At 52.7% G+C, this 15,083-nt stretch overlaps 1 protein-coding gene across 2 annotated transcripts in view; it reads left to right on the top strand.

Annotated features, from left to right (window-relative positions):
• Positions 1-591: 591 nt before the first annotated feature.
• DPP3 (dipeptidyl-peptidase 3) overlaps positions 592-15,083 on the top strand; it is a 23,260-nt gene continuing 8,768 nt past the window's right edge. The window contains exons 1-15 of one of the 2 annotated variants that reach the window (XM_008578995.1): positions 592-940; positions 2,264-2,353; positions 3,310-3,447; positions 4,029-4,103; positions 4,758-4,851; positions 7,235-7,365; positions 7,470-7,600; positions 7,672-7,730; positions 8,627-8,821; positions 8,993-9,105; positions 9,461-9,553; positions 11,008-11,070; positions 11,166-11,290; positions 11,402-11,522; positions 12,657-12,836. In XM_008578995.1, coding sequence (XP_008577217.1) covers positions 671-940; positions 2,264-2,353; positions 3,310-3,447; positions 4,029-4,103; positions 4,758-4,851; positions 7,235-7,365; positions 7,470-7,600; positions 7,672-7,730; positions 8,627-8,821; positions 8,993-9,105; positions 9,461-9,553; positions 11,008-11,070; positions 11,166-11,290; positions 11,402-11,522; positions 12,657-12,836 — 1,878 coding nt within the window. In that variant the 5' untranslated portion in view covers positions 592-670. The remainder of the gene's footprint in view (positions 941-2,263; positions 2,354-3,309; positions 3,448-4,028; positions 4,104-4,757; positions 4,852-7,234; positions 7,366-7,469; positions 7,601-7,671; positions 7,731-8,626; positions 8,822-8,992; positions 9,106-9,460; positions 9,554-11,007; positions 11,071-11,165; positions 11,291-11,401; positions 11,523-12,656; positions 12,837-15,083) is intronic. The other variant, XM_008578996.1, reaches the window with a different exon arrangement.

Raw genomic sequence — 15,083 nt, 5'->3', positions numbered from 1 at the left:
GCTCTGTGGCTTCCCTGGCTGAGCACAGGGAAGGGTCAGGAGAATGGAGGTCTGAAGAAAAGGCAATTAGAGGGATGAGAATGGGACAGATCCTGGGAGCCCTGGGGAAGGAAAAGAGTGCAAGGAAAGTCATTTACTACTGTAGGTACATTCTATCCCGGGTGACCTCATCTAATTTGCACACCCACCTGGTGAAGTTGGGATTATTATTATTCTGTTTTTACAGAGGATAATATGGAGGTGCAGAAAAGTGAAGAGTTGAAGGCTAGCAGGTCAGAGAAGGAAGAGAGGAGACAGGTGGGGCTTGGGCTGGGAGTCTAGAGATGAGGGTCTCTGCTGCTGACCCCTCTGTTGTATGATTAGGCAAGGCTCCTAGCCTCTCTGGGCCTCAGTTTCCTCACTGGTAATTCTAGGTGGTTGGATTCAGTTTTTAAGGTTGAGGGACCACAGGCCAAATATGGCCCACCAATGTATTTTGGAATCTCCTTGGGTGAGTCACCTAAACTTCTCTAGCCTCAGTCAGCATATCTGGTGAATGGGTACAATAGTATTCCCTTCCTCATGAACTTTTGGAGGATTAAATGAGATCAGGAGGGTTCAGAGCCAGGTGTGCAGTTGGTGTGTGGTAAGTGATGGTTATGATTGACGGTGATGGTTCTCAGCAGGGCCCATGGCGGACACCCAATACATCCTGCCCAATGACATCGGTGTGTCTAGCCTGGACTGCCGTGAGGCCTTCCGCCTGCTATCACCCACAGAGCGCCTCTATGCCCACTACCTGTCACGGGCTGCCTGGTATGGAGGCCTGGCCGTGCTGCTGCAGACCTCCCCTGAGGCCCCCTACATCTATGCCCTGCTCAGCCGCCTCTTCCGTGCCCAGGACCCTGACCAACTGCGCCAACATGCCCTGGCTGAGGGCCTTACTGAGGAGGAGTATCAGGTCAGTTCTCTCAGGCCAGCCCACATTCCCTGAGTGCTTTCTGGATGTGAGGGACCAAGATGCAGGGGTACAAAGCTCTCTCTCTTTTAAGGAATAGGTAGAGGATTAGACCACAGGTTACAAATTGAGGAACCTCCTCTCCTGGAGCCTCAGTCTTCTCATCTGTAAAATATGCACATGGGTTGTCTGCCTCATGTTGTTGTGGTGACCCACTTAGAACAAGAAAAACAGTGGCTGCTGTGATTTATAACAAAGGAAACAGTGGTAGAGATTCCGAGAAGGTAAAGGAAAGAGTCCAGGGTAGGAATCAGGAGGTCTGATTTCTGGACCAGTTTTTCTCTACCACATTGCATGGCCTCGGGCAGAATGTTGTGCCTGTCCTCTAGTTTTTGTTCATTTGAGGATCTCTTGGCCAAGTAATAGGTGAATTCTTAGTGCATTGCAGCAATACAGAAAGACACAAATCAAAACACGAAGATCATTCATTCTCAGTGCCCTCCCCAAAGGTAACTGCTGAGGCTGGTGCGGCAGCCCGTCCCCTGTCTGTGTATTACATACTTGTACATGTACATGTGCAGTGATCAGTTCCCTATTTTCCCTTCCATAAATGAGATCGTGCTCCTCATGTTCTGTGTCCTGCTTTTTTCATTAATCACCATGTCTTGCAGAACTTTTATGGGGTACATATAAATCCACCTCATTCTTTTTTGTTGGGTAGAGCTCTTATTGGCCAGCTTGAGCCTTATGCCCATCCCTGTAGCCAGGGAAGGTGATTTCTCTGACTGGCCAAGCCAGCTTACATGCCTGCTCTAGGAACCCCATCTCTGAAAAGGAAGATTGAGGTCTTGTTACCAGAGGAAGGGAGACTAGATCTGGGCCAACAAAAGCCATAGAGTAGATGGAAAAGTGAGGCCCCCTCCAGTTCTAACATTTGGTGCTTCCAATGCCAGCTGCCTGGCAGGTCAGGGGCTGAGGATAGCATCCTAGAGAAGGAGGTGGTGTTTTAAGTGGGCCTTAAAGGCCCTATAGGCCATAGGCTGCTGACAGGGTGCTGGGCTTAGAGGCAGCAAAGGTGGGTGGGCACTTGGGTGTGTTTGGGAACTGCTAAGAAGACTGGTTTGGGTGGACAACAGAGATGTGAGGATTGGTCTGTGAAAGTAAGTTGGGGCCAGACTGTGGCCTCCCAGGCTCTTCGTCCTGCCCCCAGATTTCCCAGCCTCACCCATACTGGTTGCACTGGGGTGTTTGCCTCTCAGGAGGAGACCTCCCTGGGGTGGGGGAGGCTGTGCTTCCCAGGTCTCTGAGGCCTACCTCCTCCCTCAGGCTTTCCTGGTCTATGCCGCCGGTGTCTACTCCAACATGGGCAACTACAAGTCTTTTGGTGACACCAAGTTTGTTCCCAACCTGCCCAAGGTGAGCTGAGGAAGGGTTGGGGAAGGTGGGAAGGAGGAGTCTGATGGGGTGGGGGTGGGGAACGCAGCCTCTGGAGCCCCAACCAGAGTCAGGGGCCTTGAGCAGAGCCTTGACTTGACACTGCTGCACTGTGCAACTGTGGGTGTCACCCAGTCTGACTAGGTGCTGTAGCTTCCTCTCGTGTAAAGTAAAAACACAGCTCTTCCAGACCATGCCGATCCAAGGGTGGAACAAGGGCAGGATATGTTGGTTAGAGCACGGTGTTATAACACCAAGGTCAAAGGGTTTGGATCCCTATACCAGCCAGCCACCAAAAAAAAAAAAAAAAGGCAGGATGTGGAAGGGTTCTGTGAACTATCAGGTGTTTGCAAAAGTGGAGCCCGTTGGTCATCACTGGGAACAGTGGAGAGGCCTGGGCACGGTCATCCCGCCCAGGGACCGTCAGGCTCTCAGACTCTACAGTGCACATGAGTTACCCAGTGACCTTTTATTTTTTTTCAATTGTAACAGTTGATTGTACATATCTGTGGAGTACAGAGTTGAATATCATTACTTGTGTGCAATATGTGATGCTTAAATCAGGATAATTAGTATATCCAACATTACACAATGTAATTGTTTGTCTGGAGATCTTGTTGGAAGGCAGCAGCTCTGCAATCGGGGGGCCCAAGTTACGACATTTCTCATCACTGCCAGTGCTGCTGGTCCATGGACCACACTCCACCAACATTACACAATGTAATTGTTTGTCTGGAGATCTTGTTGGAAGGCAGCAGCTCTGCAATGGGGGGGCCCAAGTTACGACATTTCTCATCACTGCCAGTGCTGCTGGTCCATGGACCACACTCCAAGCCCAAGCTCTTAGACTGTGAAAAAGAGCTTGGAAGTAGATGAGAAGGCTCTGGGGGTCAGGTTTGGGTGGTATGATGGGACCAATGGCTTCCCTTCCCCTGTAGGAGAAGCTGGAACAGGTGATCCTGGGGAGTAAGGCCGCCCAGCAGCACCCGGAAGAAATCAGGAGCCTCTGGCAGACCTGCGGGGAGCTTATGTTCTCTCTGGAGCCAAGGCTTCGGCACCTCGGCCTGGGGAAGGAGGTGAGGCCCCCGGCTGCATGGGAGAGTGGAAGGTGTCCTTTGGGGCCACCTGGTGTGTAGGGAAGAGCGTCTGATAGGGAGGCAGTAGGCTCCCCCTCACACTCTTGAGGCAAAGCTGCCCCTCACTGCAGGCCTCAGTGTTGTCATCTGTAAAATGGGAAGCAGGTCGGATGGAATGCTTTCTGAATGCCCTCCCAGATCTGACATCCTAGGATGCTGTGTGCAGGAGGAGGGAAGGAGAGAAGAGCAGGGAGATGGAGGGAGCTGAGGAGAGGATGATGGGGAAGGAGGGAGTCACTGGCTTCCTGCCTCTGGAGGCTGCTTGGGCTGCATGGGATAAGGCCACAGCAAGCTTTAGGGGTGGGCCAGCCTGGGAGAGGCTGGAGCAGAGCTGCAGGAAGGCTGAAGAGGAGCATTTTCTGCTTGTTTTACAACTTTTTCTCCTGGAAAGAGATGGAGGGGCAGGGTGGAGTCTGCTGAGAGGAGGTGTAGGAAGCCTGGGAAGGCATTCACCAGCTGTCCCTGCAAGCCCCCCGACCTCGGCAACTCCTCTTTACCACCTCCCCTCTCTTCCCTGACAGGGAATCACCACCTATTTCTCTGGGGATTGTACCATGGAAGATGCCAAACTGGCTCAAGACTTTCTGGACTCACAGGTGTGGGGTTGCAGAACTCAGGGTGGTGGTTTGGTGGAGCACCTCGGCCCAGCCCCCTAACCACTGGTACCCACTACTGGGTCTCACCTTGGACCCAGAGCACGGGCATCTTGGATCTTTGAGGTGGAAAAGACTTGGGGAATCCTTATCTGAGGTCCACCTGGCACGAACAAGGGTCCTCATGTGTGCCAGGGAAAGAGCTGCCCCTGCCCCACCCAGGCCGTAGGGCCCAATGACAACTGCAGGCAGCACGAGGCAGGACACCAGAGCCACTTCTGAGCTTGAGCTCCAGGGTCCCTGTGTCAGGTGGAACTTCCAGTCAGCTGCTCACCAGTTGTGTGACCAGCTTCCCTGTCTGTGAAAGCGAACCGCCTTGTGTAGCCCTGGTGTAGCTGAGATCAGGCAGGGCCTGGCACAGTCATCACTAACTTCGAAAAAGTTAGTGCCAAGTGTACTGAGCACAGCAGGAGAGTCAGCCGTGACCACCCACCTCCACTCTCCTGCTCCCAGACCACTTGGGAAGGTCCCTCAGAGGCCCCCCCACCACTTTGCCTCCAAGCCTTCTCTCCCTGGCATGACCCACTTTCCCTCTTCCCACCCCATTGCCCTCTCCAGACCTCACTCTCCCTTTAACCCTGCCCTGATCTTTTCCAGAACCTCAGTGCCTACAACACGCGGCTCTTCAAGGAGGTCAGCCAGGAAGGGAAGCCTTGCTATGAGGTGCGGCTGGCTTCTGTGCTTGGCACAGGTGAGCTCAGGCCTGGGCAGCCTCTCCTCACGACCTTTCTACTCTTTCCTTAGCATTTCTGAACCTGGGTGGCCCAGGCCACCAGCCCGGCCACTCCAGCAGTAAGTGGGTCCTTCTCTCCCAGGAGTTTCTGCATAAACCCTGGGAGTGCCTCTTATTTCTCTATTTTGGGTTGCATGTTTATCTGTGAGCCAGTCCCTGTGGGCAGGCAAGCAGCAGGTATCTGACTGGCTCCACCTAGTCGCAAGCCTACCCTGGAGCCAGGTGATGAGGTCAGCTCCTCCCAGACCACTGGACTGGGGGTGGTAGTAGGGGGGATTTTCAATGGGAAATTGGGGCTGTTACCAGGCAAGGGGAAGATGGACACAGTGTGGACAGAAACGTTCAGGCCGCTCTGAGGACCTTTGCCACCCGGCCCTGCTTTTTTTTTTCTTTTTTTCTTATTAGCATATTCATTGTTATAAATCATACTTATTCTTTATGCCCCTTATCCAATCTCTCCCCTTCCTCCTCCTCCTCCCTTCTTCTCCCTCCCCATCTACCCGACCCTGCTTTACCTACCGCGTCTCCCCCACAGCCTCCTGCCCAGACCCTGTGCTCTGGCTGTGGCCCACCACCTCCACTTCTCACTGCCCTCTCCAGGCCTTTGCACGATCTGTTTCCCTTCCTGCCCAGAACACCCTCAGCCCCTCTGCACTCACCTCGCCAACTCTCCCCATCCTCTAGGCCGTGCGTGGACATTGCCTTCCCCAGCACCTTCCTCATCTTCCCACAGCTGAGTCCACGCCCTTCTCTTTCCCATCAGCACACCCAGTCATCTCCCAGTTATTTTCCTGTTTCCCCCATTTGACTCCGAACTCCCTGAGAGGAGGGGCCGTGAATCTCATTCACCCTTGTCTCCCCAGTGCCTGGCACCTGGGAGATACTCAGAGCCTGGGTGTGGACAGAAACGAAGATGTATGGGGGACTGTGCTGCAGGTGGAGGGAACAGTGTGAGCCAAAGCAAGATGGTGGGAAAGCTTAGGGATCAGCAGGCAGTTTGATTTGATGAGGGAGAAGGATACGGGTTCAGGGGAATAGCAGTACATCCCACCAGAACATAAGCTGGGTCTGTTCTCGCAGTACAGGATGCAGCGTAGGACAGTGGCCAAGTGTGTGACTCTGGAGCCAGGCTGCCCTAGTGTATCAGTTATCTATCGCTGTGTAACAAACACCCCCAAAACCAAGTGATAGAAAACCGGCTTTTTGTGCTCATGATCTCTGTGGGTCAGGAATTTGCATGGAGCATGGGAGGAACAGCTGGTCCCTGGTTGACAGTGTCTGGGGCCTCAGCTGGAAGACTCAACAGCTAGGGGCTGGTGTCACTGAAAGTGCAGTTCGGCACATGTAGAAGCTGGCTGTCAGCAGGGACCTCAGGTGAGGCTGTCAGCCAAAACACCTCATGTGGCCTCTTCATGTTGCTCACAGTGGCTGGGCTCCAAGAGTGAGCTCCCAAGAGAGCCAGGCAGAAGCCCTATGGCCTTTTGTGACCTAGCCTGGACAGTCACATGGCATCACGTCTGCTATAGTTCTGAGCCTGCCCAGCTACAAGGGGAGGGAATGTGGATCCCACACTCAATGGGAGAAGTCACAGGAAAGAAGAGCAAGTGAGAAGGAAATACTGGGGCTATTTTTTTTTTTTTTTAATTTTTACATAGCCTAGAAGTATATTGATCAGACACAAGCAAAATACAACAGTGTATTAGGATCTCGTTGCTCCTGTAACAAATTACCACAAATTAAGTGGCACAAAGCAACACAAATTTACTCTATTATAGTCCTGGAGGTCCAAAGTCCATGGTGTCAGCTGGGCTGTGTACCTTCTGGAGTCCTCAGGGGGGATCTGTTCCTTGCCTTTCCAGCCGCTGGAAGGCCGCCTGCGTTCCTTGGCTCATCACCCCTTCCTCACTTTGCTCCAGCTTCTTTCTTCTGTTGTCACATCTCCTACTCCCCACTCACCCTCTTGCCTCCTGATAGGGACCATTGCCATTACCTTGGCGATGTGGCTGTCTTTTTACATACAATCTGCTGCTCTGGTTGAATTTCTGCTCTGTCATTTGCTATCCATGTGACCTTAGAAAACTTCCTTAACCTCTTGGTGCCTTAGTTTCCCCATGTGTAAAATGGAGATAATGATTTCTCCCTACCCCAGGGTTGGTGTGAGGCTTAAATGAGTTAGAACATTGCATGTTACATAATATATATTTTTTGAAGATGAGAGTTTATACTAATTTCTGTAGGCACTGGGGAGCCATTGAAGATCTTACCGTAAAAGTGCCATGATGAAAAGCCTGCTGAAGCGTCTTACACTGGCCTTTCCCCTGAGTGGTCCCTCTTTCCTCAGAGCCTGCCCTGGACTCTGAAGTGACTTCCAAGCTGAAGAGCTATGAATTCCGGGGTAGACATTTCCAGGTGACCCGGGGGGACTATGCCCCCATACTTCAGAAAGTGGTGGAGCATCTGGAGAAAGCCAAGGTAGGGCTGGCTAGGGACTGAGGGGTGCAGGCTCAGGACCCCTCTGGGCAGCAAAGGGGGGTGGATGGGTGGCCCAAAGCTGACCGAGCCCTGCTTGCTCCCAGGCATATGCGGCCAACAGCCAGCAGGAGCAGATGCTGGCCCAGTACATGGAAAGCTTTATCCAGGGCTCCATCGAGGCCCACAAGAGGGGCTCCCGCTTCTGGATCCAGGACAAAGGCCCCATCGTGGAGAGGTGAGGCCAGCCTGCACCCCCACCCCCCCTCCTCCCCGCCCTTACTCCATCTCTGCCCTTCTCTCCCCCAGTTACATCGGGTTCATCGAGAGCTACCGCGACCCCTTTGGTTCCCGAGGAGAGTTTGAAGGTAACTTCTGGGAGGAAGGGAGAGGTTAGATGGGAATCCCTTCCCCCGTGTCCAGGTTTACACTTCCAGTGTCGCCTGAGGGTTCTCCCTCCCACCCTTGATGGTAATAATAACAATAACAAGAGCCATGGTAAATAAACATTATTTACCACGTGCTGGGCATGTTTCGCAAAGCTTACCTGTATTAACTCATTTAGACATTATTGTCCTATGAGGATTTTTATCCTCATTTCACAGATGTGAGTGGCGGAGCCCAGGCACCCCAGCTCTAGACAGACATGCATTCCAAGCCTGGCTTGTCACTCACTAGCTGTGTAGCCAGCCTCTGAGCAGCAGTGAGATCATGTGAGACTGCTGTGCTGGTGGCTAGGAGCACGATTGACATTATGACTGTGAGCCTGACTTGGCTGCTGTCATCTGGGCTGGTGGCAGCCTGCCTCAGCCCCCAGCCCCACGTCCCTCTGGGACCCGCCTGTGCAAGGCAGGGTGTCCAGCATGAGGATTCACTCATCTTATCCTCCCCAGCCCCTGGATGCAGAGTCTGAGCACCCACCTGCCAGAGCCAGAGAGATTAGCCTGGGAGGAGGGAGGAGAGTGCAGCAGCCCTGGTGGGCTCGAGTCTGAGGCCCTACATCCGGGCCCAGGGAGGAGGCCTGAGGGGAGACACAGGTTCTCTTGCCTGATGCTTTTCTGCCAGGGTCCTGATCCAGTAGGGCCCAGGCCTGGATCACTGCTGCCCCCAGCAGCCAGCGTGGGGTCACTGCACAGCAGGCATTTGCCTGCTGGCTGGAGGGGTCCAGGGACTGAGTAGGGTGGCGCCAGATCCCTCCCAGAAGCCTGCCAAGCCACAGCTGCCCCTCCCCTGCCGCCCCTCCCTTGCTGCCCCTCCTCTGCAGGCTTCGTGGCCATGGTGAACAAAGCCATGAGTGCCAAGTTTGAGCGTCTGGTGGCAAGTGCAGAGCAGCTGCTGAAGGAGCTGCCCTGGCCCCCAGCCTTCGAGAAGGACAAGTTCCTTACCCCAGACTTCACCTCCCTGGATGTTCTCACCTTCGCCGGCTCCGGCATCCCTGCTGGCATCAACATTCCCAACTGTGAGCTTCCCCAAGCCTGGCCCTTGAGCCCTGGCATTGTCCCTCCAAACCCCGGGAGCCTCAACTGAGAGCCGCCCCTGCCCCTCCAATTCACTGTCTCAGCCTGCTCCTCTCGTATGTGTAGCCCTTGACCTTTGTCCCCCTTCCTGGTGCCCTCCCCACCTTCTCCAGATGATGACCTGAGGCAGACAGAAGGCTTTAAGAATGTGTCACTGGGGAACGTGCTGGCTGTGGCGTATGCCACGCAGCGGGAGAAGCTCACCTTTCTGGAGGAGGATGACAAGGTGGGCACCAGTGGCAGAGGGTCGGGCTGGGCCTTCCCTGCCTTGGCAGATGTAGGAAGCAGACGCCCGGAGCAGTGGGGGTGAAAGAGCACAGCTTCTGTCCTGGCTCTGCTGCTGCCCAGCCATGGGACCGTGTGCCACTTTGGAGCCTCAGCTTCCTCACTGGCCACATGGCAGAGGCAGCCCCCACTCCTGGGTAGTTGCAGGGATGAGGGCTCCGCAAGGGTCTGGAGCTCAGTCAGCCCACACCAAGCATGTGAACTGCGGTGGACCCTTGGCCAGGGGGAGGGGAAGCCAACCTGACAGGCTCCGTGACAGGACAGTGGACAGGATGGATCTCTGCTTGTCTCGGCAGGACCTGTACATCCGCTGGAAGGGGCCCTCCTTTGACGTGCAGGTGGGGCTGCATGAGCTGCTAGGCCACGGCAGCGGCAAACTCTTCGTGCAGGTAAGAAGGTGTGGCCACCTTGGTGCCAGCAGAAGCTGCCCCCGGTTCCTGGCCCACAGCTCCCCTCCCCGACACCCAGCCTTATGCAGGGGCGAAGGTGCTCTAGTCTCTACACTTGGGGGCTTTGGGTCAGTGGAGAAAACAGCCCCTAAACCTGATTTCTCTGGGGGAAGACCCTGTCTTGCCCTCCCCCAAGATGTCCCAGGAGCTCAGATGACTGAATGGGTGACAAGGGGCCTCCAGGACAGTTCATTTGCTGTCCCCCACACCAGGAGGAATTGCTTGGCTCAGGCCAAAGAAGCCCACCCTGAGAACAGAGGTTGGGAGAGGGCAGTCTCTGGACACTCCTTGTCCTGAGGCTGTAGTACCGTCTCTTTGCACTGCTATTCCCTGGAGCCTGTACTTTTTCAGGTGTTGTAAGGAGCCACTTCTCCCCAGAGCAGCTCCTTCCTGCCAGCTAGCCAGACTGGAAGAGTCCACACCCACCTGGGGAATACAGAAAAGGCAGACAGCCTTTCTGGCAGGCTGAGAAAAGCTTGTGTGGGCTCCCAGCACGGAGCCGCACAGAGATAACTGAGGTTGGGCATGGACCATCAGAGAAAGCAGGGATCTGGGTTGGGTCTGCTCCCATGGGGTAAGGCTGCTTCCCTGGATAGGGAAGGACTGGAGCTGGGCCTGGGAAGTCAGGAGGCTTTGGGGAGCAGCTGATGGGGACAGCAGCCTGGTGTAATGCCTTGTCCAGGCTTTATCCAGGCTCTTGGATAAGTCAGTTCTTATTGAGCCTCAGTTGACCCATCTGTAAAATGGGGTCCTGACCCAACCACATGGTCTGTTGTGAGAAATAAAAAGGAAGATGGGTACTAAGCCCTGGCATGTAGTAGGCCCTCGGCAAATGGGTGTTAGTGTTAAGAGATAGTGTACCCAAGTGTTATGTGCTCTGATTCCAGTTTGGACTTTCAGTCTCTGAGCCTCAGTTTCCTCATCCATGAAGTGGGGTAATAATAGAACCTTCTTTGGAAGCAGTTGTGAGGATTCAGTGGATGATACGTGAAGGACGCCTGGTGCATGGTGGGACCGGGAGGATAATGCTGTAGCCTCCTTTGGCAGCGCCGTGACACAGGCCAAAAAGCGGTTGGGGAGGAGCAGCCAGCTCTCTGGCCCACCATGGGGGCATCTCCGATTGAGCCCCAGAGATACTGGCTCTGGGTCTTCACGTGACTTCAGACATGTTCCTCCTGTCTGGTCCTCAGTTTCCCTCCCTGTGCAGTGGGGTAGGTGGCTCTGGTTCTTCCACTCCGGAGGGCTCTGGGGAAGTTTGGAGGCATCGGTTGTCAATGGACCTCCTATTTGCTTGCTGCTCCCCGCTTGCCTTCTGAGCCACTCCTGAGCCTGTGGATTTGGGGTTGGGACATCTTCCTCTTACTTGCCCCACGTTCATGACCCTTCTCATACAGGATGAGAAAGGAGTGTTCAACTTTGACCAGGAGACAGTGATCAACCCAGAGACGGGGGAGCAGGTGAGAACAGCCTTGGTGGAGCCCTGGGGTGCTGGGAGGGTGGGCACGGGTGGGCAGTGGCCCCCCTAGCCTGATTCCTGGGCCTCCTCTCCCAGATTCAGAGCTGGTACCGGAGCGGGGAGACATGGGACAGCAAGTTCAGCACCATCGCCTCCAGCTATGAAGAGTGCCGGGCTGAGACTGTGGGCCTCTACCTCTGCCTCAACCCCCAAGTGCTGGAGTATGAGCAGCTGGCTGTGGGGGCGGGACCCCACCTGTGAGGGGAGGGGCTGCTGCCAGGAGGGCAGGACAGCCTCTAATCATCTCTGCCAACTGCCCTTCTTCCCACCAGGATCTTTGGCTTCGAGGGGGAAGATGCAGAAGATGTCATCTACGTGAACTGGCTCAACATGGTTCGGGCTGGGTTGCTTGCTCTAGAGTTCTACACCCCTGAGGCCTCCAGCTGGCGACAGGTATGAGTTAGGTGGGGCCCTCAGGTGGCGGGAGGGAGCCTGCAGTGGGCGCCAAGATTGGGATTCTGGGTGAGGGATGGGACAATTGTACGTATAAGGCAGATGAACTGAGTTTAATCCCACACTCCAGTGTTTGGGAGGCAAGTCACATCACTCTCATGAGCCTCAGTATCCCTGTCTGTGAAATGGGAGTAATAATTTCTCCCCAGCCACTTTCAGGATGAATCAGATGAGATGATTTTCCTCCCACTATTAACAACTGACTTACTCTGTGCCACACACAGTGCTAAGCACCTTACATGAATTAACTCATTCCCAGCATCAACCCCTATTATTATCCTCATTTTTGAGATAAGGAAATTGAGGCACAAAGAGATTAAGTAACTTGCCATAAGTGGCAGAGCTTCAAATCCACACAGTTTGCCTCCAGAGCCCTTAGGCTCGGTTGCTCAGTTATCATATGCACATTGGAAATGGGTAAGCCATAGAAATTTTTTTACAATCTCAAATAAGCGTGGTTTGAGAACTCAATATTATGTCATCAAAAGAGTACATGTTTTAGGACTGGCCAGTTAGCTCTGTTGGTTAGAGCACAGTGTTATAACACCAAGGTCAAGGATTCAGATCCCCTTACTGGCCAGCCACCGAAAAAAAAGGAATACGTGTTGTAGATCCCAGAAACTTGGGTCAGAGTGTGTGTCCTGGCCTTTTCAGCTGTGTGACCCTGAGCAAGTCACTTCACCTCTCTGAGTCTCTGTTTTGTCATCTGTAAAGTACGGACAGTGATGCCTACTTGGTCCCACTGATGAGTACAAACAAGATTGCGGAGGAGAAAGTTCTCAGGGGCCCTTGGAAGCAGCTGCCATCCTCGGGGGAGGGTCTGAAGCAGCAGGGGCCATGGTGGGTGAAAAGGGGGAGCACAGGGCCCCAGGTTCTACCTGAAAATGGCCTCCCTGTGAGCAGAGGAGGGAGGAAGCATTTAGGGGACGGGAATAGGCAGAAAAGGACCCATAGCAGGGGAGAGGATAAAATGACAATAATAATTGACAATTAATGGGCACATACTATATATCAGGCCTTGGACCAAGCACTTGTTACTGGCTACGAATGACCCCTTTCCCCCTGGCCTGGCAGGCCCACATGCAGGCCCGGTTTGTGATCCTGAGGGTCTTGCTGGAGGCTGGCGAGGGACTCGTTACTGTCACTCCCACTGCAGGCTCAGATGGGCGCCCGGATGCCCGGGTCCACCTCGACCGCAGCAAAATCCGTTCTGTGGGCAGGCCCGCCCTGGAGCGGTTCCTGCGGAGACTCCAGGTAAGTGAAGGCCCCTCTCCTTGGAGCCCCCCTAACTTCTGCTTATCTCCCCACCCTGTTAACACCTCCTCATAGCCTCCTAACCTGTTCATTCATTCATTCAACAAATCTTTATACCCAGTGTCATTTTTAGTGTGGCTGTTTCTTATATCAGACCCCAGTAAAAACCAAGAGCACAACAATGAGACAGCAAGCAGGGAGAGGCTTCTGCCAGGGGTCTCAATCCCAGCCACGTTTCTGGCCCACCTCGTACTATGAAAATTGGCAAAGGTTAGGTATATGTCTGTATTTCTGGATTCTTGGAAGGTCTGGCAACAATAGGCTTAACTCACACACGAACAACTGGCTGATACTGAGTAGCAGCCATCGCACTTGGACATGGCATGGACTCTCCAGTGTGCCTGGGTCCTCAATACTCCCTGTTACTTGTACCTGCCTTAATCACTTCCTGTGATACCACCTGGCTCCCATTGACATCTGTGTTACAAACTCTCCTAGGTCTGACATGTCAGCTTGATCAATGTGTGTCCAGTACCTTCTGGATATTAAGTACTGTCGAGAAGACAGAAAGTTGAGACATTCTCTTTAGCCTTTCTCTAGGAGTTCCCAGTTGGTTTTATTTACTCCACAGCTAGGGGATGTCATTCTAACCCTGGGTCTGAGAAGGTAGAGGCTTTTGTGGAGGGAGCCCTAGGTTCACGTCCTGCTTTGCCACTTGAAAATCAGTAGAGAGAACAAGGATCAGATCCACCAAAAGTCATATATTTGGAAAAAGAACAAATAGAACTTCTTGAATTAAACTAGATAACCATTGAAATTTAAAAAGGCAGGTAGATAAAAGAAATTATAAAGCATATAACTAAGAGAGATAAAGACAGAAAATTTAAAAGAGAAGTTAAGAGACATGGAGGATCTGCTTCTAAGTTAGGAAGGAAAAAGAAAAAAAAAGGAGAGAGACGTGGAAGAGAGTGTGAGAAGAACTTGTGTATATCTCACTGAAGTTCTGAAAAGAAAGGACAGAGAAAAAGTAGGAGAGGGAATATAAGAAAAGAAGATGGCTGAGAATTTTTTAGAATTGATTAAAGACACCAATTCATAAATCCAGGAAGCTCAAGAAACCCCAAGAAGGACGAATGAAACCCCTACCTAGAAACCATCATAGAGGATTGTGAAACACCAAAGACATAGAGAAAATCCTAAAAGCAGCCAGAGAATAAAGACAGATTGCCTAAAAAAGAATAACAGTTAGGGGCTAGCTGGTTAGCATGGTTGGTTAGAGCACAGCCTTGTAACACCAAGGTCATGGGTTCAGATCCCCACACTGGCCAGCCACTAAAAAAAGAGACAAAAACAATGACAATTAGACCGAGAGCTAACTTAGCTACAGTGGAAGCCACACAACAGTGGAATGACATCTGCAAAGCGCTGAGAGTAAGTGACTGTCACTTTAAAATCATCTTTTAAAAATCATAATAATAGACTAAATAATAGAATAGACTATATAGTCTATATATTATAGACTAATAGACTATATATACATGTAGTCTATATTATAAATAATAATAGACTAATAGAATAAAAGACATTTGTAGATAAGCAAAAACAGTTTACCATTAACAGACCCTCAGTAATAAAACTTCTATGGAATATAACTTAGGAGAGAAAAGCGCAGCCCCAGAGAGAAGGTTTGATAAGCCAGAAGAAATTGTGTGAATAATGCAAATAGTGAGTATGAGGGTAAATGTACAATATGAACTTTGTACACCAAAAAAAATGTTTAATTTGTGGGGTTAAAAGAAGAGAATTTGGGGGGCCGGCCCGGTGGCGCACTGGATAAGTGCGCCGCTTGGGAAGCGCGGCGGCGCTCCCGCCCGAGGGTTCGGATCCCACATACAGACCGGTTCCCGCTCACTGGCTGAGCGAGGCACGGGAGCAACACCGAGGGTTGCGATCCCGTTGCTGGTCCCCGGTCCGGTACGGGGGCAACACTGAGGGTTGCGACCCTGTTACCGGTCACGAAAAAAGACAAAAAGGAAAAAAAAAAAAAAGAAGAGAATTTGGGGGGCCGGCCCGGTGGCGCACTGGATAAGTGCGCCGCTTGGGAAGCGCGGCGGCGCTCCCGCCCGAGGGTTCGGCTCCCACATACAGACCGGTTCCCGCTCACTGGCTGAGCGAGGCACGGGAGCAACACCGAGGGTTGCGATCCCGTTGCTGGTCCCCGGTCCGGTGCGGGGGCAACACTGAGGG

The sequence above is a fragment of the Galeopterus variegatus genome, unplaced genomic scaffold (genome assembly GCF_000696425.1).
Source record: "Galeopterus variegatus unplaced genomic scaffold, G_variegatus-3.0.2 Scaffold1795, whole genome shotgun sequence".
Taxonomy (NCBI): Eukaryota; Metazoa; Chordata; class Mammalia; order Dermoptera; family Cynocephalidae; genus Galeopterus; species Galeopterus variegatus.
The sequence above is the reverse complement of the archived record's forward strand: the minus strand, read 5'-3'. Positions and strand labels throughout refer to the sequence as shown.